This window comes from Emiliania huxleyi (assembly GCF_000372725.1).
Source record: "Emiliania huxleyi CCMP1516 chromosome Unknown EMIHUscaffold_144, whole genome shotgun sequence".
In the NCBI taxonomy this organism is placed as follows: domain Eukaryota; phylum Haptophyta; order Isochrysidales; family Noelaerhabdaceae; genus Emiliania; species Emiliania huxleyi.
The window spans coordinates 46,358-70,180 of record NW_005201154.1 but is presented as its reverse complement, the minus strand read 5'-3'; the positions used below and the strand labels follow the sequence as shown (position 1 = coordinate 70,180).

Below are 23,823 nucleotides of genomic sequence, written 5' to 3'. Positions count from 1 at the left end.
AAGGCGGCGGCCCAGGACATCCGGGCAGCCCTGTCTGTCCTGCGGCCGCGCGACGCCGCCTGGGCGCCGCGCGTGATCACTTCGTCGATGCACGACCCGGGCAGCGCTGCCGCGGTGGCAGACGTGATCGAGGAGTTCAGAGCGACGATGGGGCGTGCGGGGGCGCTGCGCGCGCGCCGGGCGGAGCAGGCCGACTCTCGTGTTTGGGAGCACTGCTCGGAAGCCCCTGCCTCCTGCGCCTTCCCTGAACCTTCCCGGAGCCTTCCGGTAGGCGGTCTCGCGCGTCTGGGAGCACGCGCGCGCCGACGTGCTGCACCGGCTCGGCGGCATGCCAGGCGTGCAGGCGCTCATCGGTGAGCTCGCCGCTTCTGCACGCCTCCCTCTGCACGCCTCCCTCTCACGCCCCCTCCGTGCGGCCGGGTGCCCGGCTTTGCCGAGGAGACCATCTTCTAGGAACTCTCTAGGAACCTTCTAGGAACCATCTAGGTGCCCGGCTTTGCCGAGGAGACCATCTTCGTCGCCGGCGGCCGCATGACGAAGGGCTTGCTTCCTTCAGTCGTCCGTCGCTGATGAGTCGACCGATCAACTCCTCAGGTGACCGCGTGACGACAGACTTGCTCGCGATGCCGTTCTCGATGGGCCGCAACCTGCTCTGCATCTTCTCGAAGAAGCACGTCGACAACCCGCCAGAGCTCAAGTCGACAAAGCAGAGGCGAGACTTGGCCGCGAGATATCCGAGGGGTAGCCGAGAGATGGCCGAGAGGCGGCCGAGAGACAGCCGAGAGATGGCCAAGAGGCAGCCGAGAGGCGGCCGAGAGACAGCCCAGAGGCAGCCGAGAGGCAGCTCGAGGCCAGGCTGGCATCGGGCGCGCCACGCCACGTCGCCCTCGCCCCCCTGCCCCAGGCACAACCGGATATTATATTACATTATATTATTTATTATCATCCAGGCACAACCGGATGGTGATGAAGACGATGCAGCAGCTGATGACGGACGGAGGAAAGTGCATCTGGGTGGCGCCGTCGGGAGGCAGGGACCGGCCGAGCGACGACGGAAAGTACGAGGTCGCGCCGTTCGACTCAAAGTCGATTGAGATGTTCCGGCTCATGTCGGCAAAGGCGGACGGGACTGCAACCTCGGGGCAACCTCGGGGACCTCGGGGCAACCTCGAGCCACCTCGAGCCATCTCGAGTCATCTGCGCCAGGCGGACCGGCCGACGCACTTCTACCCCCTCTCCATGTTCACCTACCCGATCTGCCCGCCGCCAACCACCGTCGGCGGGGAGATTGGCGCGCGGCGTTTTCCTGCAGCGATCGCCTCCTCTGCCCCGGCGGCATTCTCCGACCGGCTCGAGCCGTGTCGCGCGCAGGCGAGCAGCGGACAGTCAAGTACTACCCGGCGGCGCTCCACTTTGGCGAGGAGGTGGACGTGTCGCGCTTCTCGGAGGGGTGCGTGACCGACAACTTCCCGGCTGGCTGCGACGCAGCCGCGCCTCGAGCTCGAGATCCGCCGAGATTGCCCGAGATGAGCCAGGTTGGCCCGAGATAGGCGAACTCGTCGCGCGACGAGCTGCGAGAGGCGACACTTCCTAGACACTCCCTAGACACTCCCTACACACTCCCTAGAACTCGTCGCGCTGCGAGCTGCGCGAGGCGGCGAGAGCCGGTGGGGGCGGGGCCCAACCGCCGGGCCCCCGCATGCCCGCGACACGCGCGCGGCATCTCCCTCAGGCGCTCGCCAAGCACGTCCACTCGATTGTCTCGAGCAACTACCAGGACCTCGCCGCCAAGCTCGACATGCCGTGAGCGCCGCCCTTCGCTGCGCGGTGGCCCCGCCCCGCCGACGTGCGGCCGCCTCTCCCGCCTAAGCTTGAAGTCTCCCTCGGGGTGCCGAGACCGCGGACCGGCCAGCGGCGTGTGTGACGCGCGAAGTGTACCTGTGCATGCTCCGCTGCGAGCAGCAGCCGCGCTGCGGCCGATACCTCCGAGTCTCATCGACCTCCTGCATGTGCTCCCTCGCCGGCTGTTGGCCGGCAAAGAGGACGCCTCGGTGCGTGTGCTTGCGTACTGTTATGGCCGCAGCCGTTTCCACAGCTCTACGGTATTCCTGCAAAAAAGCACAACCCTCTTCCTCTACCTGGGCTCTCAGAGAGCCCAGGTCTGCGTCTGGCCCCCCAGGCCGCGCGAGGTCCGAGGATCGCGCACTGCGCCGATAAAATTAACCGATAATCGCACACCCCACAGCCACACGTGCGCGTGGCCGTGGGGGTGCGCGGGTGGTGCGTGAAGATATTTTTTGTACATTTGGAAGAGATAAAAAAAGACGAGTCTCGAGTGCGGGGCTGGGCCCTGGGGCTTTCAGGCTGTCAGGTGCTGTCAGGCGGTGCTGTCAGACGCTGTCGGAGCTGTCAGAGCTGTCAAGCCGCTGCTGCGGGGAGCTGACCGCCTGTCAGAGTACAGAGACGTAGGGCCGGTGCTGTCAGGTGCTGTCAGGTGGTGCTGTCGGGGTGGCGGGTGCTGTCAGGCTCTGACACACACATACCCCAGCCACACTTATGACACTTATCAAGAGGAGACCGCAGCCAGTGAGAGTAGATCCACACCGCAGGTTTCCTGGGGAGCGCAGATGGCGGCGCAGGCGCAGGCCGCGGCGGCGGCATGGACATGGACCACACTCACATATTTTGTTATAACCCCATGGGGCTGTACGGTCTGTAGGCCACTGGTGCTGTCGGCAGCCCGTTGATGGCGATCGCGAGGTCTCCGATCTCCAGTGACCTCCCTGATGAAAATACCCGTGCCAGGCCTACGATAACACACGAGCAATGGACCAAACAACGTAGAGCCTTCGATTGCGTGTCATGTCCAGCGAGGGTGGGCCGGAGCCGCCGCCGCCGGGCGGAGAGCCGGCGTCGGTCGAGAACTACACCGACCTCCTCGCCCACCTCCTCGCCGAGGTGCGGCAGATCAACCAGCTCGGCCAGCTGCAGGCGGCAGCGCTGCGGCGAACTGCCGATCGGATATCCACAATGGAGGGGAGGCTGCAATCCCTGGAGCACGCAAATTCGGCGGCGCTCACTCAGACCGCGCTGGAGCTCAACACGCTCTCCGCCCTTCGCGAGACCGGGCGCCATGCAGGCCTGACCATCGGAGCGCTGGACGTGCCTGAAGCGGACCTCCTCGCTGCAGCGATGATGCCTCCACCGCCAGTTCCGGCGGCGCCGCACGCCGCCGCACCGGTGGCGAGCAGCGATGGCGCTGGCCCCAGCGCCCCTCCACCCCGCGGCGAGCCCGGAGGCGTCAGCCAGGGCGTGATTCACATGGTGCGGCGGCCCCGTGTGCACGCCCTGCCCCGCCGGCCCAGCCCTTCCTGCTGGCGAGGTGCGGAGGGAAGTACGACTCGGCGTGGGTTTCGCACACAGCACGCTGAAAGCCGCGCCCGCCGCCTCCCCCCGCCGCCCGAGCCCCTTCCCTCCCTTTCCCTCAGGGCCAGGCCTCGCAATCCGTCTCTATACCGCTCGCCTCGATCATCGACGGCATCGAGCCTCACGTCGGCCTCTCGTCCAAGAGGGCGCGGAAAGACGGCGCCCGGCCGCCCGAGGGGGTGCCCGCACGTTGCCGCGTGAGGGAGCAGCAGGCGGGGTCGTCGCTCGAGCCGCCGGCCCCTGCAGCAGGGCCAAGGGGGACGGCAGCAGCAGGCGAGGCGGCGGCGGCGGTGGCGGGGCCGCCGCCGGGCGGGACTTCCGCGAAGAGCGAGCTGGTGCGCCCCGCCTTCTCGCTGCGTGGGCCCCCTGAGGGGGCACCCCTCCCAGACCAGGCGCCAGAGCCGTCGCCTTCGGAGCCGCCTCCCGGGCCTGCTGCGGAGCGGGCACCGGCGGGGCCGCCCGAGTAGACAAGTATTGAGGGCCTCGTGCACTTGCGCGCACGGCCCCTATTGAGTGAGGCATGGAGTGCCGTGCCACGGATTGCATGCTCCCACCCCATACTCAGTCGCGTCGTACCAGAGTCGTAGCACGGGTGTACCGGGTCGCAGCCTCCCCACAGCCACACACGAGATCTGCGTAGACTGCGAGACCCGCCTCGAGTGAGATAACGAAGATAAATAAATGAAAAAAAACGGACACCTCTACTGTGAGATGGGTAAAAAGGAACAGGTCCCCGCCCGTGCGATCTTTGTGCAGGGTGGGTTCAACGGTTGCTGCCAGCCTGGGTTCGAGATAACGAAGATACATGCCGGGATGGGGGGGGGGAACCCCAACCGCCCGATTTTTTGTGGGATGGGTTGCTTGCAGTTTGATAATGCTTTTGTAACTCTCTCGACGCGCGACGGACAGTGAGGGAGCGATGGGTGAGACTTGCGAGTCCTTCACGGCTCTACCAGCTACGAAGTACGATATCGGGCCCCGGGTCCGCTCAGGGTCAGGCTCTCCCCTAAATGCTAATCCTAAATGTGTCCACAGACACGTGCAACAACGTAGTATGAGAGGTGGATGGCTGCCTCCTGTGGGGGTAGCGCAGTTGGGCAACCGGAGATTCTGGAGTGCGGGAAGGGGGGGAAGTAAGCGTTGCACGATGGGAGAAGTGTTTCGGTCCTTTGCTTATCGGAAAAGTCGGAGTGTGTCGAGCGGTGCGCGCCGGCAGCGTTCGCAAGTCTTATGCTTCCCGCGCTTTTCAGAGCTCTGCACATACCGTTGTCACGGCCGCTCATCTTCGTCTCAGCGCCACGTCCTGACAGTCCACAGAGACGTTGCTCGTTGGCCCCAGCACGGCCGTAGTAGCTGCAAACCGCACCCTCTGATCACAATACTGTGCGGCACCGACGCGTGTGCTTCCGTACACGCATGCGACACATGACTTGTATGATTTCAGACCGGATCACCCGCGCGAGCCACACGGCGTGGTTTCACTGGGCCCACAAGAACCTTGCCGAACGCCTCGAAAAGCTTCATCTCGTGAGCGAGCACCTCGAATTCGGCCAACTCCAGCATGCCAGAGCTGTCAGAGTCCGCCGATGCAAAGATGCGACCCAGCTCTTCCGCCTGTGGCACAGAGGAATGCGGTCTCCAGTGTTGCGGGGTGCGCACGCGACAACCGCAATCTTTGGCGGGGGCTGTGCTGGCGCGCCCCTTCAGTTGTCCCAAAGGCAGCTTGCAGCTCAGCGAGGGAAATGCCGCCGGAGTTGTCCGCGTCGTACGCAGCAAAGAGCCGTGCCACTTCGGCGCGCTGACGTGCATCGTGGAAACGGGCGGTGAGGACTGGTGGCGAATGAGATGGTAAAGAGGCGGGAACGGTGGATTCTCGACGACCCACCTGTGCGGGCGTAAACGTGGGCCGTCCCTCCTCCTGCTCCTTCGGCTTCACCCATCCACACCAGGTGCGAATCTCTTCGCGGCTGGCGTTTGGATAATACATCCGTAGCATCTGCACAAAGCGGTAGCGGGCAACATGGGGGTGGGAGGCCGTGGTGTGAGTCCCACTCCCTCCGCTCATCTCACATCGCTATTGCATCGCTTCTCGCACCTCCTCAAAGGTTGAAAGAAGGGGGCGATGCAATCCCGCGCCTGAAATGAAGCGGGGCGCTTTTGAATGGGGCCTCCAAGCTTCCACCTCTCTGCTGGGCTTGCCCGTTCCCAAGCGAAGTGAAGCAGAGCCCCCCTCGCGTTGCTCTCGCTGCTCGGCTGTGTACGAGTCAAACAGATCAGCAACCTCACGCCGACGTAAATTCGCGGCTGCCTCGCGCGCCCGACGACGAAGTGATGAGGTTGCCTTGGCGAAGGTGCCGATGCCAACGGGAGCCTGAGGGGGCGCCGAAGCCTGCGCCGGGGGTACTGCTGTACTCGTAGCTGCTTCTCCGCGGGGTTCTCCTCGCTGCAGGAGGACGCGTGCTCGCCGCACGACCTGAGCTCGGTGCCAGCCTTTACTGCGCGCGCTGCTGGCGTCGATGAGCATCTGACACGCACACCCCGAGTAACTCGCGCGGCCGCAAGGGGGAGGGCAGGGCAAGAGGCGAGAAAGAGAAGTGAGCGGGAGGGTAAGGCGAGGGTAGGCGAGGGCGGCGATTACAAGGCTCGACAGCAGGTCGAGCTTGTCGCCCAGGGTTTCGGCACCCGACACGAGATTCGACCATCTGCTCACAGCGCCGGTGGAGTTTAGTCTACGAATACTGACGTAGGCAATGGCGTTGACGCATGGATGCACCGGGACCGCGAGTAGCCAAGTAGACCAAGTCGCTGCGACGCGAGAGGCATGCACGTTATTGGCGGTAGCGGAGGCGACGGTGGCCGGCTTGAGCTTGCTCGCGCCGCCAAGTGGACGCTACGCATGCCCAGCTCCAGCGACTGAGACTCTTCGCTTGCGATGACTGCCTCCGCAATGACTTTTGGTCGTGGAGAACTGAGATGCGTTGCAAACGCCTACACCAAGCAGACCCGCATTGTAATAGACAAGGCTGACGGCCGTGAGAGAGAGAGAGAGAGAGCTGCCTTATGGTCAACAGCAGCCTCAGCCAACGTGGGCGAGGGACTCGGTTCCATGGACATCACACGGCAGCGGCAGCCTAGCGGCGGGGCTGCGTGGGACGACCCACGGCGTCTCGCTCGTGCAATGGGGTCGTCGCGAATTTTCTCGTCAGCTTGCTGTGCACGCCCTGAGGCCGAGACGGGCGATGGCTTCGAAAAATCAGACCGCCGTGGCGATTGCGGCAACTTTGGGAGGGTAACTCTTGGCGAAGTTGGCTCTTTGCCACTTGATGCGACAGCCTTCTTCGGATCGTGAGCGATCGACCGGGACCATTCGTGCGCCTCGACTCGTGCTGACCATCCGTGCTGCGCCAGGAAAGCGCTCAGCTCGCCTTGCATGGACGGCGATGCTTGCCATTGGCTGCTCGATGCCGCCGACATTCAACTTTCTCGAACGTTTCACTCCTGGAAATGCCAAACCTCGTCGATCTTGTCCGTGGCGGCACGGCAGAGGAGGTTGTGGAGGCTCTCGCTACATGGCCCGGAGGCGTGTCGGGTCTGTCGCCGCAGGGTGAGTCGCCGCTGGTTGCGTGCGCCGAAGTCGGTCGCGTGAAGCTCCTCAAGGCCATGCTCGCTGCGGGTGCATCCCCCGATGCTGCAAGCTCTTCTGGACTGACTGCACTCGCAGCAGCGTCGATGGTGGGAGCACTCGAGTGCACCGTCGCGCTTCTTGCCGCAGGCGCTACTCCCGACCTACCCACTGGCCGTGCAAGAACCACTCCGCTGAGCTACGCAGCACAGGAGGGCTTCCGGGGTGTGTGTGAGGCACTTCTCAATGCTGGGGCTGACGCCACAGCACCTGACTCCTACGGCGTCTCGCCGCAGCAGTATGCTCTTCGTCGTGCAGAGGAGAGAAGCGCTCGCAATGCTGAGCTCCACACATGGATGTGCAGAGCAGAGGAACGCGCCGAGGCGCTGGAGGCTGAGCCAACGCCCGCACGTCCTCTATTCCCAACGGACTTGAAGGCTTCGCTCGAGGAGTGCCACTCCTCCTCCCTCCCCACCTCGATTCTCTGGCGAGCCGGTCCATGGATACACGAGCAGCAAGGCCCCTCGGCCTCTGTCGTCAAGCAGCGCGAGCCGCGCCCCTTCTCCTGCACCGGCTTTGGGGTTAGCCCACCGGATCACCCAGTGGCCGCTTCTGTCCTGCCTGGCGGTCGGATGGCAGACCTGGCGATTATCGAGGCGATCGACGACGGGCTGCGAGCAAAAGTTGCGCTGGAACGATCGGCGCAGAACCCGCAGCTCTATGCTGATGACGTGCAGACCAGCGTGCGCGGCGTGCAGCAGACGTGTCTGAGCGTGCTGGCCGTGGGCAGGCTTTGCCGAGCCGAGGAGGCTCGCTTCACGGCCGAGCATCCGGAAGCTGCAAAATGCATCCGACGGAATGACGGTGGAGGCGTTTACTACGGCGAAATGCAAAAGGAACTCGTGGCTGCGCCGAATGCCGCCGTCTCTCTCGTCCCCATCATTGAGGGCTCAGACTCGGCGATGGGTGTGCGGCTCGGCACAACTGTTGCAAACGGAGTGCCTGCGGATAGCTTGGTAGAGGTCCTACAAAGGGCTCGTGAAGCGGACGACGGCGAGGAGGAGAGTTCTGAGCAGTGATGATTGTATTGCGCGCGAGTTCGTACGATAAGCCCACAACTAGAGGGTCCACAGCGTCCTAATCTAAAATCTGAGGATTCAGGATTGAGGCATCGATTCAGTGAGGCCAAAGTGAGTTTATGGATGTGTGAGAACGGTACGGGACACGAGGAGTCACGCGGACCGACTCGTCGGTGACTCTGCTGCACGCCGTTTCAGAATTTTTCTCAGCATGAGCGAGACGTGGAAGAGTGCCACCGTCGGGTAGGACGGGTCGGCCCGGAGTATCAGAGTAGCCGTCGTGGTCGCGGCGAGCAGCGCCGGCCACTCCGGCGCCGCGTCGGCAACATGGGAGCATGTCCACCGCCACTTCGCGGTCGCAGCGCTGTTTGTCGCCCGAAACGCCGCATGTACCTCTGGCGGGCCAAAGATCGACTCGCATGTCGATTTCGACTTGACGGCGGCATGGAGGCATCACGTCTCCATGCCGCCGTCAAGTTGGAGCCAGTCTGCGGCGATCACAGCGCTCGCAGGAGGTACATGCGAGCTATTCAGAGTCAAGCGATTGCGCGAAATCCCACACTGGTGGATTTTGGGGCGCTGTGGACCCTCTACCACAACACACCGTCTTGTGAAAGCCCAACACCGTCTCAGGTAAAACACACAGGGATACACGATTCTCAGTCCGCAAGGACTCGAGGTGGCGATGGCAAAGCGCCAAAGAGCGCGGTTGCTGCCAGGCGAGAGTCGGCGTCTACTCGGCTCTTGAGCGCGGTGGAGCTGGCGGCGAGCTTGGCCGCCGCTTGCAGCTTCGACTTGACCTTGACCCATTGCCCTGTGGTCGGCACAACCTTGTCCGACGGGACAGACAGATAGAATGGCTCCGTCGTCATCCACCTTGCCTTGGTGATCGGCCTCTCAAAGTTGCGCACCTGCCGCGCCTCTGCCCCCTCCAAGGCCGGAGTGGTGTGCACGGACCCCAGTTGTGGCAAACGCCGGCCGCCAACCTGAGGGCAGAAATGGGGCTGCTGGGTCGGTACACCGCGAGGTAAGACTAGTGAACCCCGCGCGCACCTGGCGTACGAAGTCGGACTGGCCCATTCGTGACGCCTTGGACAGCCAGATCTCCTGCTGCTTCAGAGCGTTGATGCTGCTCCACATGTGCACAGCCAAGGGCAAGGCTGCCTGCACGGCACAGGACTCCAGGCCTCCGCTAACACGACAGATTCGATGCTCGGCTGCACGAGCTGCTCGACGCGTCACCCTCGGGCCCACCCCGCTATAAGCCTGGAATTTTTTTATTGTGAAGAGCCACGAGGCGCCGTGCACAAGACGTTCGCCCCTCAAGGGGCTCCTTCTTGAGGAGGGGCGTCGCAGCGCAGCGGTGGCGCCGAGATGTCCGCGGCGGCAGCTGCCGAGGACTCGCCAGAGGAGCTCGAGCCCCGCGAAAAGATGAAGGAGCTGGCCGAGGGTCTACGCGCGCGGAGGGACACCGTCGCGGGCGTCATCAGCCAGAGCACCAACTCAGCGGCGGCCCTGTTTACCAGCTACATGATGCCGTTTTTGGGGATCGCGCTGTCAGCCCCCCTCGGGTTCGTCCGCGACCCTGCTGTCCTTTTCCAAGGCCACTTTTGCCTGTGGGTGGGAACCGATTCGGAGACCGACGCGGAGGTGCAGGGGGAGCGAGCTCGGCTCGGCGTGGTCGGCGCCAAGCACAGCTGGCCTCGGTTTCTGGAGATCCTGTCCATCCTGAGCAACGCCCCATCCACGGAGGAGGCGGAGGACTTGGCTCTGAGTCTGCTTGAGGATCCGGACCTCCATTACTTTGCCAACGCTCTGCCGCGCCCGCCCGGCACCTACGAGGACTCGATGGGCACACACTACCAGGAGATGACTCAGGACGAGATGCAGGATGGCGTCCGCAGCTTTCTGTCGATGGCCTTTGAGTTCGGCGTCAAGGCGCAGGCGAGCGAGGCCGGCCAGCCTGGGATCGTCTTTGGGGCGAGCCGGGTGGTTTCGACGCTGCGGGTCATTGCGGAGCGGTGCGCTCAGCAGTCATCCGGCGCGACTGGCCACTGGTTGGACATCGCCTTTCTCTCAAGCAGAGAACTGCACATGCGGCCAGAGGCGGTGCTGGGCTCAGACCTTTGCCTGGTGCAGTTTGTGGCTGGCGACGAGCCGGAGCCTCTCACCACTCTCGTCTTCGCCTCGGGACCCCACTTTGGAGCTCTCGGCGTTGGCGCTGGCACTGTCCTGAAGTACATCCCATTTGCCGGCCTGTCGAAGTGCTCCTCACCGATCCAGCCGTCGATGTGCGCCTCCATGCGCTGCCAGAACAGAGGGTCGGCTTGTTGCAGCGGCTGCCATCTTTCTTCCTTCCGCGGCACTGTGGAGCTGTCCTGCCATTCATCGCCACGACCTCTGCTCGTGATCCGAAAAGGAATTCGAGCGGAGCGATGCGGATGTGGTTTGCGCGCGACGTGCCCTCGTGGCGCTGCCTTCTTGCGGGGAGGACGTGGGAAAAATAAAGAAAAGGAAAATTCGAGCGAGAGCGCAGAGCGGGACTCCGGGACAGAGCTCAGAGGTGTAGCCGCGGAGCCGCGGGTCTTGTCGACGGGTCTTGTGTGTGCGGCGCGACGCAGAAGGTGCTTGTGACTTGACACTTGTGTGGCATCCGGTTGGTTGCTTCCCCCAGGATTAGTCTTCTCTACTGAGGGGACGAACTAAGGGCGGCTGGGCGGGGCTGCGGCCGGAGCTAGCATGGCTCGTCAGAGCCAAAACCCCTGCGAGGCGGCGCTCCGCCGATGGGCGGCTACCTAGCCAGTCGCGAGGTTCTAACCGCTGCCGTGCAGATCGGCCTTCGGGGCGCGAGAGACAAATAAACAACAAAACAAACAAACTATGCCAGCGGGAGATATTCGGCAGATGTGTGTATCTCCCGATCTCATCCCGGTGATGGACACGTGCGTGCGTCCCGCGGCTTCTTGTGTTGCGTTTTGGACGTCCCTCTTTTCGTTGTGTCTTGTGATCTCGCATGGCTCCCCGACCCCGTCCCCGCGCCCAGCGAGACGCTCAGTTGCTGTGGCGGCCGCAGTCTTTCTGTGAGGAGGAGGCTGCGCTGGCGCAAGCACGGGCGGGAGGGGTTTCTCCTGCGGAGTCGTGCGTGCGCGGGGCTCCTCTTTGCGAATACTCCCTTCTCCCTACATACATCTCGAATCTCGTATACCCGTTCTACCAGAGGAGTCAAGAGATACAAGAGAATCAATAATACGCTAAACGGTCGATAAACGGCAACGCGCCCACCCCACGCAGGCGACGAGGACGGGAGCTCGGCAACTCTCGCCGTCGTGGCCGCGGGCGTCGCCCGCCCGCCCGCGAGCCTGGCCCTAGCGGTTGCGCTCGCGAGTTTCTCCCCGCCGGCCGCCGCCGCCGGGCTGTGCCGCGCAGACTCCTCCGCCCTGTCCTCGGGCAGTGGGCCGGGAGGTAGGCTGAAGGCACGCGGCGAGGCAGAGCGCCGAGGGAGGCGGGTAGGCGGGGTGGGCGGGAAGGAGGAGGGGGGCGAGCTCGCGGCGCGCTAAAAGAGGGAGAAGCCCGACTTCTCCTTGACCTCGAGCAGCTCGACCTTGAAGGGGGGGAGGGGGGGGGGGAGGGGGCTCGAGGGAGGGGACCCGACGCCGCGACGCCTCCGCCCCTCGCACGTGCGACCGAGGAGCGGCCCGATGTGACAGCGCACGAGACGTGGCCCCGGGGGGAGGGGAGTGGTCGGGGGTGAGGCGGGGGTGGCAGGACTGCCGCGGCGCGCCTCGAAGCGCAGCGCGGCGTTGCCCGGGATGGTTGGTGGCGCGCCCATCGGTCCGTAGGCGAGGTCTGCCGGGATGGTGAGCGTCGCCTAATCTCGGGTAATCTCGGGTAATCTGGGGCGGTGAGCGTCGCCTGTTCCGGAGGTGTGAGCCAGAGGCGGCGTAGGAAGTGTCTAGGAAGCGCCGCCTTCCCGCCGGGCCGCATGCGCTGCAGCCCCTCGCCCCACCCCTTGATCACTTGCTTGAGCTTGAACTCGGTCGGCTTTTCGCGGTCGTACGACGAGTCGAAGACGGTGCCGTCGGCGAGCGAGCCCTTGTACTGCACAACCACCGTGTCCTCCATCGTCGGGCAAGCGCCTTCGCCCTCGGCATGGCTCTTGAAGACGAGGCCCGAGGCGCTCGTCGTCGCCCCCTCCTCGGCAGACGCCTCGCGCAGGAAGGCGCCCGCTGCGGCCGCCATCTCGGACGCCGCCGCCTCCTGCTTCTCCCACGCCGCCGCCTCGGCCTCGGACTGCGGCCGGAAGATGGACCAGGAGAACCAGCCGACGTAGAGCGCGGCGAGCGTCCAGCCGACCGGCGTCACCTCGAAGGGCGACAGAATAATCGGCGGTCTGTTCAGCTCGTACGACCAGTCGATCTCGGCGAGCGCGAGGGTTGAGGCGGCGGCCGCCGTCGAGGCGTGCACCGCGGACGGCGCGGCGAGCGGTCCGGCGACGGCGAGGGCGCGGCCGACGACGGCGCCGGTAGGCGGGGCGGCAGGCAGCTTGAGCGCGAGAGAGCTGAGCGCGAAGTATGCCATGGCAATTGGTTGGCGCGAGTAAAGAAACTTCGGGGTTGTTTGGTTTGTCCGCAGCGAGAAGCGGCGAGAGACTGCGAAGAGAGATAGGAAGAGGCAGACTCCCTAGGGTGGGCGACGGCTAGCACCACACTCCTCTCCTTAAAATCCCTGTGTGGTGGCGGCGTGCCGTCCTCCCATCCGCGCCATCCCTCCCTTGCGCCTTGGGTTGTCTGTTTTCTTTCTTTCTTTGTGTCCGCAGCCTTGCCCTCGTGCCGCCGAGTGCATATCCTCGTGCAAGCCCCACCCGGGTGGCGGGTGGACCAAGGGGCGCTCCGCCCTGCTTGCTCTAGGTGAAACGTCTGAAGGACGAAGAAAGCACGAAGGTGCGACCAACTCAGCACGACGGGCGGAGAAGACGGGCACTAGACCAGGAAGGACTGGGAGAGTGTGAATGGAGGGACACGTGTGGTTCAGACGTCCCCCCCCTCGACGTAGTCGAGTCACTCACATGGATAGAGAGGAGAGTGTCCCTCTCGACGGGGCATGGACTGGATGACATGCACTGGAGAGTCTATGGCTCTCGCGGGTGGGGGCGGGGCGGCACTGTTCGCGCTCGCGGCCGGCGCCCGCGCTCCGTCTCGGTGACGGATCGGTGACGGAGATTCACTTCCCATCCGACTGGGAGGAAGGCTCCTTGACATTCATGATCTTGTCCCGCAGCTCGAAGAAGCGCTGGGGTTTGAGCGGCTTCGTGAAGAAGTCGGCAAGGTTCTCGTCGCTGCGGACGAAAGGAACACAGATCTTGGCTTCCTCGATGGCCTCGCGGATGAAGACGTCTTGTGGACAGTTCCGACCTGCGCAAAATCATCGGCGGTGGGTGACTGACTGTCATCGGCGACGAACTCGAGCAAGTCGGCAAAGTCACGCGTCTTGAGCAGCTTCAGCTCGTAGCGCGCGCAGCGCACCGCATCGTGTTGGGTGCAGCAAACAGTGGGCGCAATGTTGTCTATGTAGACAGCGCCATTCGTAATGAGGAAGAAACCGATGCCATCGTTGTGATGCAGTCGGCTCCACTCGAGAAGAGTGGCCAGGTTCGCCGCAAGCCCGTCGAGGGCGGCGGCACGGTCGAAACTGCATTCCGTCACCATTGCATCAGCTTCTTGTTTAGCGCCATGTAGGAGATCCCGAATTTCGGAATACTCCAAGGCTTTGGTGGGCGTGTCAGGCATGGCCTGAGCAGTGGATAGCGTGTCGGGCTTCACAAAGGGGCTGACGCGACCAGTCGAGTCGCTGCCACGTGCAAGCCCCACCCGGGCGGCGGGTGGACCAAGGGGCGCTCCGCCCTGCTTGCTCTAGGTGAAACGTCTGAAGGACGAAGAAAGCACGAAGGTGCGACCAACTCAGCACGACGGGCGGAGAAGACGGGCACTAGACCAGGAAGGACTGGGAGAGTGTGAATGGAGGGACACGTGTGGTTCAGACGATCCTATGCGAGAGAGATCCCTGTGCCCTGTGCCCAGCCCTCTCCGCGCGGCGATGCGCCCTCCCCCCTCGCTTTTGCAAAATCCTGCAAAGGTGGGGACGTGTCTGTCCTCGACCCAGCCCTAGGCCTAGCTTGGGATGTCCGTTGTATTTATTTATTTATGTGTCCGTTTTATTTTGTTTTTAGGTCTGTTCTTGGCAAAGCATTTTATTTATTTATTTATTACCGACCGACTACGTCAAGAGTCGCCAGAAACCCCGAGGAGTCACACAGATCACAGTCCACCTGTGATTTGTGTGAGCTCTGTGCCTTGACAACAACAAAATCTCTCTCTCTGCCTTGATCTGCTATAACCAAAAGTGAAATAGTGAAAAAGAAATCGACCTGCGTTGCCCTTGAGGCGGCCCTGGGTTCCGGCTCCTACCCGGATAGGGGGTCTGTTGGGACTGACTCGCGCCAAAACGCCCTACCTACCTACCTATCCCCAGGCCGCGCAGCGAAGCGAAAAAAGATGAAAAGAGGGGGTACCTACCTATTGCAGGGCCCTTTTGGGCCAAACAAGACCAACCTACCTACCTATCTGGGAGGGGCCAGCCAGTCTGACAGACCCCCTATCTGGGTAGGAGCCGGAACCCTGGAGGCAGCTTCTCGACGACTCCCTCGCCAGCGGTTGCTGTGACGACGACAACAACAACAACTCTCTCTGACAACGACCTCGCCGAAAGTTCAAAACGTGTGTATGGAGTGCCGCTCACTCCTCCTCGGCGCCGCCGCCGGCGCTGCCGCCTTTGCGATCCTCGATCGGCTTCGGCGGCGACGCTTGCGGGGAGGCACGTACCACGCTGGCATGATTCGCGCCCGGCCCGAGCTGATCGAGCAGTACCAGCAGCTGCACGACAAAACGTGGGAGGAGGTGATGGCGAGAATGTATGCGAGCAACATGCGCGACTTCGTCGTGTGGTTTCATCCCACCACGAACATGATGTTCCATCAGTTCATCTACGTCGGCACAGACTTTGACGCCGACATGGCGCGCGTCGCCGCCGACCCGGTCGTCCGCTTCTGGTGGACGTATTGCGAGCCGTGCCAGGAGCCGCTGCACTGGAGCGGTCCGCCGCCGTCGCAGGGCGGCGCTGGCGACCCAGCGCACCCGGGCGAGTGGTGGTCGCCGCTCGTGCAGGTCAATCACTGCGGGGGCTGGGCGGTCGACTTTTCCCCGCGCCTGGGTCCGAACCCGTCCTACACGCCAAACCACCCGGCCGGCAAGACGTCCACCAAGGACGCGCCGCCTCTTGTGCACAACCGGACGGGCCCGGCGGCGGGGTGGACGAGCTCCAAACAGCCGCCCTTTGTCGCGAGCTGAGGCCGCGCTGCTGGCACTGTCGGACAACCGTGATACGTGTGTGCGATGGCGTTTGAGGGAGACGCGCGCGTCGTGCGCGGCAGCGACTCGCCGCGATACCGTGCCGAGGCATCAGTGGTGAGACTGACGTATGTGGAGTGCTGGAGCCACAAAACGGTTGGGTAGGAGTGTGAGACGTTTGGGTGTGCGTGCGACTGCGAGAGGCCTCTATCGATCGACTGCTGTTCGAGACTGTGTAACAGTGGTCAATCGTACTGTCATGCAAATCAACGCTTACTAAAGCGCCCCTCTCTCTCCTGCACCCTCCCCGCTCTACGACATGCATCATGGTTGCTGATGCTCTCTGGGCAGACCGTCTCTCTCTCTACGGCTCTATAGTATACGGCTCTATAGAGAGGCGGGGGGGTGCTATCCTGTGTATGTGTACTGTGTATGTGTATGTGTACTGTGTATGTGTGCATTCGCGCGCTCACCCCTCACCTACCGGCGGCCATGCGCGCACCCCCCGCGGACCGGACGGCTGTCCGCGGCTCCACAGTCCGCCACATCGATGGGCTCGCGCGCGGAATGCTCTACGCTACACACGCACTCGCTGGCCCGGAGTCCCCATGCATGTCGCATGTGCACAAACCTCTCCCACAGCCCGCATGAAAGATGAATGTGCACAAACCTACCCCAGCCCAGTGCCCTCCGCCCATGACGCATGAGGCGAGATGGCGCACAGAAGAGATCCCCGCAGAGTCAAAACGTTGCCGCAGTCAGCATCACGGCCGTGGCACCCCCGCGGCGACGCCACCCAAGCCTATATTTGGCACCTTGCGTCCCTCGTGCTCTATCCGCCTCCCTGTGGCTACCGCGGCCCCTTCCCATCCCACAGTTGCCCGTTCTTGCCGAGGATCGAGGCGAGCGTCTCGGCGGCCATTGTGCGCGCGGCCAAACATCTAGTCCTCCAAATCCTCGGGCATTATCGACACGGCGCCCATCCTCTCGATGAACTCGACATCGATGCCGGCCGCGCTCTCGCTCATGAGGCGGAGGAGCCGAGGCATCCACTGGAGCAGCACTGGCTGCACCGCTCGCTTGAGGGTCTCGTCGCGGTCGTGCAGCTCGAAGACGACATCGAGCAGGAGGGCGAGCGGCTCCCTCCCGGCAGGCCACGCGAGAAGAGCGCGCGTCTCCCGCGCCCAGGCGCGGAGGAAGCTTTGGAGCGCGCAGACGCGGAGGGCGACCATCTCTTCCAGCTCGTACTCGGGCAGCAGCTCCGGAGGGAAGACGAGGTCCAAGGCTTGGCAGGGCAACGCCTTGATCAAGTCCGCGAGGCCGTGCGGATCGAGCAATATGCGCCCCGACTGCGCAGCGACCCACTCGCCCCTCGCGCGCTCTCGCTCGCGGAGCTCTGCCAGTTCGGGGCCCTCCCAGTTCTCCGGCTCGCGGATGGGCTCATACAGCTTGACGGTAATCCGGGCGAGCCAGGCAGGCTCGGGCGAAGTCTCGTGCAAGGCCGCAAGGGCGAGCTGCAAGACTGCCGAACGGAGGTAGAATAACCCTGGCTTGCGGCGGAGGCAGTGCGGCGCCTCGTCGGTCTCGCCGTCGAAGGCCCGATACAGCTCGCGCCCACCCTCGGGCTCGGAGAGCATCATCTGGAGGCGCGCGATGCCGCTGGTGGTCACGCCGCACAGCCCCTTGTCCAGCCGCTCTGCCGCCCTCCACAGCTCTAGAACGAGGGGTGGCGTCCACGCAGCGCGCTGCAGGGTCATCCCAGCAATCGCACCGATCCGAGCCATCCAGCCGTCAAGGCCGTGAGCTCGCTCTCGCACCCCTCTCTCGCCATTCCAAACCGACCATGTCGCTCGGCGAAGCGGTTCTGGTGTCGCCTTCACGTGGGCGATGATCTGCTCCGGCGTGCTCCCGACTGCCGCGGCGCAGAGCAGCGACACGTGGAGCTTTGCAAAGTGCGAGTGCAGCTCAGAGAGGAGAGTATGGACAACCCGCGCCTCTGAGCCTGCGTCCCATCTCTCGAGCGCACGCGCTGCGGCCTGCGCGGCCGTTACGATGCCGTTCCGGTCGCGGTGCGGCTTGAGTCTTCTTGGGTAGTACACCTCAAGGCAGAGCGCTCGGAGCTCCTGCCCGCGCAGCCCGGGCGCTCTTTGGAGGAACGGGCTCTGCGGCATTTCCAACCCCAGCGCACGCCCACGATCTACGGCCTCCATCAGGGCGTCGAGGTCGCCCCGTCGAGTTCGCCCCGACGCAGTTCTCTCGGCACGTTGCTTCTGGTCAGAGATGAATTCCACCAGGTTATCGCATAGGTCTGAGTCGGCGGCGCGCCGCGCGACCACAGAGCAGAGAGCCTTGCTCATCTTCGCGGTGCTCGTCAACACACTGTGCGGCAGAGAACGCATGATCAGCAGCTGAAGTTCGGGTGGCAAGCTCGCACAGGCCCTCGCGGTCGGCGGCGACGGCGGGCATCATTGCCTCTGCAGTATCTGATACAGCGAGCCCCTGGGTTCTGGCGGGCTCGCGAGCGGCGCGGGGGCATCGTCGGATTGTATTCTATCACATTACCACCTTGCACCGCGGTACAAGCCGGGGGGGGGGGGGGGCGCGGCGGGCGCTGGGAGCCTACAATGTATTTATTCACAGAGGGCTCAACTGGTATTTTTCGCTTCGCTGCGCGGCCCCGCAATAGGTAGGTAGGTGGGGCACGGAGCCTGGCGGTTGGCGCCCGCAATAGGTAGGTAGGTAGGGCGTTTTGGTGCGAGTCATGGGGAACAGACCCCCTATCTGGGTAGGAGCCGGAACCCTGGTGGGCGTGTCTCGTCAAACCCTTCTTCTCCCCCCCCCCCCCCCTGTGTTCGCAACCCGCCAGTCCGCACTCCCTCCTCCCCCATGCCCCCATCACATCTCGTAACGAGATGTGAAGCTCACGCACCTCGCCCCCCCTCTCGGCTCTCGCGCACGGTGTTTGCGGGAGTGCGCGACCTCCGGGCCGAGGCGGAGCGGGTCGCCTCCCAGCTGGTCAGCCTCCTACCGCTCCCCACAGGGGACGCGATAAGCAGGGTCACAATCTCGTTCACCTTCTCCGCGTCCGACGCCACGTCGTCCTCGGCGAACTTTAGCAGCGCCGCGCGCCCGAGCGCCTCTTCAAACTCGATGTAGATGAGCGTGCGGCACGAATCGGCCTCAAAGTCAACGAGCGCCTCGTCGATCTGGGCCGACACGAAGGCCTGCCGCAGCTCGGTGATGGTGAGCGCCGAGTCGATGAGCTGTGCCGCCTTGAACATGTGCAGCCAGTCGTCGAACGTGATGAGGCCCATGTGCTCCTTTGAGTTGTCCTTCGATGTGTAGGCCTCGAAGATGGCCTGCAGTTTTGCAGAGTGCCGCACAAAGACCTCGCTGCACTCGCTCTCGGCGAGTCGCTCCCGCACAATCTGACCATTGGAGACGAAGAGGTCATGCTTGAAGACATGCTCCGTAAGGAACTCCTCGAGGCAGTCGGGCAGCGGCACTTCCGGGTTGTGCGGCTTGGCTTGCCGCATCACGGAGAGCCGCACGATCGACTCCAGAAACTCGTGCAGGGTAAAGGCGCGGCGCGGGTTGAAGGGGTCGTCCCTGTTCTTGGAGTTGATGGAGGTGAAGAGCAGTGTGATTTGCGCGAGGTTCAGGTAGCGGGTCGTGGCGCGCGAGTTTTGGCAGAACTTCCAAAACTCTGCCAGCGACATGGTGAACATGCTTGCGGGCGCCCCTCCGTGCGGGTGGTTCGAGGCGGAGTACTCGCGGTAGATGTGGGCGAGGCGCTCGAAGAAGCGGTACAGGATGGCCCTGCAGTCGCTCTCCACGAGCGAGAACCCCGGCAGGTCGCCCACGTTCATCGCCTTCCACACGGCTTGGAAGGCCTCGTAGACGGCCTCGTCGCCATCCCCCGCCCCGTCCTCCTCCTCCTCGCCCCCCGGAGCGCCGGAGCCGCTCACCATGCCCTGGCGGCCAGCCAGCTGCCAGTCTCGAAAGTTCCCCGTCCGCGTCCGGCGCAGCATCTTTGGCCGCTTGTCCTGCCCATCGCCCTCGCCCTCTCCCGCGAGCAAGAGCTGCGCCTCGAGGGGGCTGATCTGCCGGACGCCGTCGCCGTCGCCGTCGCCGTCATCTGCCTCCAAGAGGCCGCTGCCGCCGCCCGCGAGCAGAATCCTCGAGGAGCCCCGGGACGAACGGCTCCGGCGGCGGGCGAGGCTGCTCTCACCCCGAGGAAGCTGGCGGCTGCCCACGCCCGAGTTTGGCTTGCCGTCACCGACTTCGATCCACACGTGAGCTCCGTCGCAGAGCTCGTCGGCGATGCGCGACTGGTTGGATATGTACTCGCGCGCCTCGGAGGGTCCCGGCGCCGTGTCGCCGGGGGGCAGGCGCAGCACCGCCCTCGGCGTCAACTCGCGCGAAAACGGCTTGGAGTAGGAGCCGAGGTCAGAGAGGTACCGCTGCGTGGCCACGGTCGCCAGCCAGAAGACCTGCTGCCGGCCCGAGCCCGTGTATATGGGTATCACCCTCTCTCGGAGGTGGGCGTGCACGGTGATGCGGCCATGCGGCTCGCCGAGAGTCTCATCCAGCGACCTGCCCCCGCCCTCTGCTTCCGACGCGGCGGCCGGGTCGACGCTGGACCTCGGCGGCCCCGGGAAGTCGCCCTGGGGCGGAACGACGAAGCCGTGCCCTTCATAGCTTTGAGCGAGGCGGGCCAACCGGCCATTGGCGCTCTCGGGGAGGGCCGGCATGGTCCCTCCTCGCGGACTTGGGGGGTGAAACGTTCGGAGGAGGGACGTGCAAGTGGAGTGCAAGGAAAAGATACGAGCCGAAAAGAAAATGCGACAACCAATGCCAATGCCAGCCGCGCATGCTGCCGACGTTATCATCGCCAAGTCCCTCGCCTCCGACCAGAGGCTGACTGTGCTCCTATGGGGAGTGGAGGTGCTCGAGGCTCTCCTCGCCAGCGGCGGCGACCTCTCGCACATCGAGGAGGTCGTCCTCTGCTCGAGCGATGGCCCAGCCGAGTCGGCGTGCCCACCCATCGCCGTCAGCAGCTGGCGCTGCCCCTGCAAAAGGCCAGCCCAGCTCGCCGCGCTGCGTCGCGCCATCCTGAAGGGTGAGCGGCCGCGGGTTGCGGTCGTGTACGCGTCACCGCCGGCCACTGCCAGCGTGGCACTGCGGTGTGTTCAGCTCTACTCGTCTCTCCCGCAGTCGTGTCTCCTCATCCTCGCGCCAGAGACGCCCAGTCGCGAGGCCGGCACCTTCGGCGGCAGCAACAAGGTCGTCTTGTGTGCGGGCAGAGAGCGAAGGACGCTCCACCAGCTGGGAGGAGACCGTGCGGCACGCGCGGCCGCCTGGCGCTCCTTTCTCCTCGCCGGAGCCGGAGCCTCGGCGAGCGAGGCGGCGGAGGCGCCGGCCGGCCTCGTCGTCGCCTCCCGGTCGCCCGAGGGGGCGGAGGCGGCTGGAGGCGAGGCGGCGGCAGGAGGCGGCGAGGCGGCGGAGGGCGAGTCCTGCCTCTTCCCTCCCGTCGTCCTGTCGGTCGTCGACCAACTCGCCGAGCTGCGGCGCGCGGCCGACCGGCTGGTGGTGGGCGGGGGCGAGGCGGGCGCGCAGTTTCCGCTGCGAGGCGGGTGGAGCGGCCGGCTGGTGCCGAGCTGCGCGTCTCGCTACCAGGGCGGCGGGTACGCGGCTCACCACTACGTTGCCGAGCCGCCTTCGGAGCACTCTGCGTGCTACGAGCTGCGGCTGGAGGAGGGGGAGGGAGAGGTGCAGTGGGAGGGGGGGGGCGGGGCGGCGGGCGGGGCGCGGGTCGGCTACATCGCCCTCCTTCCCTACGGGAGCAGCGAGCCGAGCCTGCAGTTCCCGACGGCGGTGGCGTGGCGGACGCTGCACGCGGCGCAGGAGGGGCGCGAGGTGGCCTTGCCGCCCCGCCCGTGGACACGTCCCACGACCCGTCCGCGGCGCGTCCACAGGTGGAGCGGCTGGTGGTGCTGCCGTCTTGCCGCGGCAGAGGGGTGATGCGCGCCCTCCTCTCCGCCTGCGACGCCTTCCACTCGCTCGGTCCCGCGCCGCAACCTCGAGGAGAAGGCCACGACACGTCCACGACATGTCCGAGACATGTCCTCCATAGGTCCCGCGCCGCAACCTCGAAGGAGAAGGCCGATTCGCCTCACCCGCTCACGCCACGACCCCCCCCCCCCCCCCCCTCCGCAGGCCTCCCGGTGCGCGTCAAGACGGGCCGGCAGGCGAGCTGGAGCCTTGCCCCTAGCCTTTCCCCTAGCCTTGCCCGCAGCCTTCTCGGAGCCTTCTCGGAGCCGTCCGGCAGGCCGTCCACGACACCTTCCTCGCCAGCAGCGCACTCGCCTACGAAGGCCACCGCGAGGCGGCCGTCTGCGGCGTGCGCCGCCCGCTCAAGCGGTACGCTCGCGTGCTGCCGCCGGAGGCTGCGCTGCCGTCGCCCTCTCCGCCGCCGCCGTCTCCCCCACCTCCGCCGCCGTGGCAGCCGTCGCCGTTTGCGCCGCCGCCGCGTGCGCCGGCAGGCAGGCAGGCTCCTGGCTGCCGGCAGCGGGCGGGAAGTGAGACGGCGAGCAGCGCCGGCGAGGCTGCTGCAGCCTCGCCTCTGCCACCCCCGCAGCTGGCTGCCCCTGCAGTGGCGGCTGACGCTTCGGCGGGGGCGGCGGCGGAGGCGGCGGGGGCGGCGGCGGAGGCGGCGGAGGCGGAGGCGGCGACGCTGCGCGCGGTGCGGTCCCACGTCAACAAGCTGACGCCGGAGAGCGAGGCGCTGCTGCTGCCGCGCCTCGCCGCCCTCTGCCGCAGCCGCCGCTTCAGAGCGCTCACGCCGACCCTCCGCCTGCTGGTCCGCCGCGCCGCGCGAGAGCCGGTCTACGCCGAGCTCTACGCCCGCAGCGTCGCGGCGCTGGCCTCTCTCCTCTGCGCCGCGCCTTCCGCCGCCGAGCTCGCGTCGGGGGGCGGCGGCGCGGCCGCGGCTGCCGAGGGCGGCGCCTGCAGCAGCGCCGCGGTTGCGTTTGCGCTCGCGGCGGTGCTGCGCGAGCTGCTTCAGTCGGACCTCGCGCTCGAGGGGAGCGGCGACGGCGGCGCGGGCGGCGCGGTGGCCCAGCTCGCCGCCGCGGGCCTCGTCGCCCCGGCCGCGTTGTGCGAGTTGTTGCGCGGGGCGCCGCTCCCGCTCCTCGTGGCGGCGCTGCGCCGCGCGGGCGGCTTGCTGCACGCGGCGGCGGAGGCGCAGCTGCAGCCGCTGCTCGAGCGGCTCGCCGCGGCGGCGCCCGCGCTGGCCGGCCCTCTCCGCTGCCGCGCACTCGAGCTGCTGCAGCGGGCGGAGCGCGGCTGGCCGCAGGAGGCGCGCGAGGCCGCCCGAGGGCGTGCGACGGCGCTGGCGGAGGTGCGGCAGGTTGCGGCCGCCGAGCTGGGCGTCATCCTCCTCCCGCGCGACGCGCCGCCGGAGCGGCTTCGCGGCTTGCGCGAGGGGTGGGTGCACTGGTACGTCGGCACGCCCGTGGTGCACCCCTCTTTTCCGCACACGAGATTTCAATTCTTTGAGGAGAGCGGCCGATTTCAATTCTTTGAGGAGACGAATGGAGCTGCGCCCGTGCTGGCGGGGACGTCGGACGAGAGTCCCTCGGCCCTCCGATCCGAGTGCTCTGATCGCGCGTAGGGAAATTCAGACATTCTTTTGCGGATGCGCTGGCTGAGACTTTTTGTCATTTGTGGTGCCTGCCCGTGCAGTTCGGGCGAGCCAGTCGTCTTTTCTGCTTACGGGTTACGGCTTTACGTATAAAAAAGAAAGGAAAGCAAACCCTTCACAACACTAGCCTACGACTAGCGCCGGCGGTGCGGCCAGTCGCCCCCGTGCCTTCGTGGCTGGGTTCACAGCGCACTGGGCGGTAGGGGGGAAAACACTTGACGAAACACGTGGCTAGGAGCGGTGAACTGTGACGAAAGTTGACTGAGGCGGTTGTCAGGAGCAGGCGCACATCGCTTCAGGGGGGGGGGCGCGCTTCTCTGCACACCACATGCTAGGGGGGGGGTCCGACCCCCCCAGAGGCTTCACCACATGCTGGGGGGGGGGGGCCCGACCCCCCCAGCACCTTCACCACATGGTGGGGGGGGGGGGGGGACGCGCGAACTACTCGCCTGCTCCGTGCGGTCGATGCAGCCGGCCCCCAGCCGCCCCGCCCGCCACAGCGAGGCCCCCGCCTTCCCGTGGCGCCGCGCATGCCCGCGCAATGGCGCGCCTGGCTCTGAGGGCTCCTACTGCCACCACGAACTCGCC

The 23,823-nt window shown here is 65.4% G+C and overlaps 6 protein-coding genes across 6 annotated transcripts; 4 read left to right on the top strand and 2 right to left on the bottom strand.

Moving 5' to 3' along the window:
• The first annotated feature begins 484 nt into the window (after positions 1 to 484).
• EMIHUDRAFT_441121 (hypothetical protein) lies at positions 485 to 2,118 on the top strand. The gene is made up of 7 exons (XM_005787202.1): positions 485 to 523; positions 595 to 712; positions 951 to 1,119; positions 1,207 to 1,291; positions 1,372 to 1,484; positions 1,551 to 1,580; positions 1,733 to 2,118. Exons 2-7 carry the CDS (start codon positions 624 to 626, stop codon positions 1,805 to 1,807), a joined length of 561 nt encoding a protein of 186 aa, XP_005787259.1. The 5' UTR covers positions 485 to 523; positions 595 to 623; the 3' UTR covers positions 1,808 to 2,118.
• A 744-nt stretch (positions 2,119 to 2,862) lies between these two features.
• EMIHUDRAFT_228092 (hypothetical protein) lies at positions 2,863 to 3,893 on the top strand (the record flags this gene model as incomplete). The annotated part of the gene is made up of 3 exons (XM_005787201.1): positions 2,863 to 3,324; positions 3,489 to 3,605; positions 3,819 to 3,893. The coding sequence occupies 3 exons, from the start codon at positions 2,863 to 2,865 to the stop codon at positions 3,891 to 3,893; spliced, it is 654 nt and encodes a 217-aa protein (XP_005787258.1).
• A 4,893-nt stretch (positions 3,894 to 8,786) lies between these two features.
• EMIHUDRAFT_111047 (hypothetical protein) lies at positions 8,787 to 9,267 on the bottom strand (the record flags this gene model as incomplete). The annotated part of the gene is made up of 2 exons (XM_005787200.1): positions 8,787 to 9,113; positions 9,181 to 9,267. The coding sequence occupies 2 exons, from the start codon at positions 9,265 to 9,267 to the stop codon at positions 8,787 to 8,789; spliced, it is 414 nt and encodes a 137-aa protein (XP_005787257.1).
• Positions 9,268 to 11,680: 2,413 nt separating this feature from the next.
• Positions 11,681 to 12,705, bottom strand: EMIHUDRAFT_111046 (hypothetical protein; the record flags this gene model as incomplete). The annotated part of the gene is made up of 3 exons (XM_005787199.1): positions 11,681 to 11,728; positions 11,840 to 11,995; positions 12,145 to 12,705. 3 exons carry the CDS (start codon positions 12,703 to 12,705, stop codon positions 11,681 to 11,683), a joined length of 765 nt encoding a protein of 254 aa, XP_005787256.1.
• A 2,201-nt stretch (positions 12,706 to 14,906) lies between these two features.
• EMIHUDRAFT_111045 (hypothetical protein) lies at positions 14,907 to 15,530 on the top strand (the record flags this gene model as incomplete). The annotated part of the gene is made up of 1 exon (XM_005787198.1): positions 14,907 to 15,530. The coding sequence occupies one exon, from the start codon at positions 14,907 to 14,909 to the stop codon at positions 15,528 to 15,530; it is 624 nt and encodes a 207-aa protein (XP_005787255.1).
• A 4,860-nt stretch (positions 15,531 to 20,390) lies between these two features.
• On the top strand, positions 20,391 to 23,205 carry EMIHUDRAFT_111043 (hypothetical protein; the record flags this gene model as incomplete). The annotated part of the gene is made up of 4 exons (XM_005787197.1): positions 20,391 to 21,449; positions 21,509 to 21,596; positions 21,750 to 21,757; positions 21,862 to 23,205. 4 exons carry the CDS (start codon positions 20,391 to 20,393, stop codon positions 23,203 to 23,205), a joined length of 2,499 nt encoding a protein of 832 aa, XP_005787254.1.
• Positions 23,206 to 23,823: the final 618 nt, after the last annotated feature.

Excerpts from the sequence above, each read along its gene's own strand:
- EMIHUDRAFT_441121 (XM_005787202.1), top strand. The coding sequence starts at position 624 with ATGCCGTTCTCGATGGGCCGCAACCTGCTCTGCATCTTCTCGAAGAAG. Across the intron at positions 1,292-1,371 it reads CACCGTCGGCGGGGAGATTG|GCGAGCAGCGGACAGTCAAG; the intron begins GCGCGCGGCGTT and ends TGTCGCGCGCAG. Across the intron at positions 1,581-1,732 it reads CGCGCGACGAGCTGCGAGAG|GCGCTCGCCAAGCACGTCCA; the intron begins GCGACACTTCCT and ends CATCTCCCTCAG.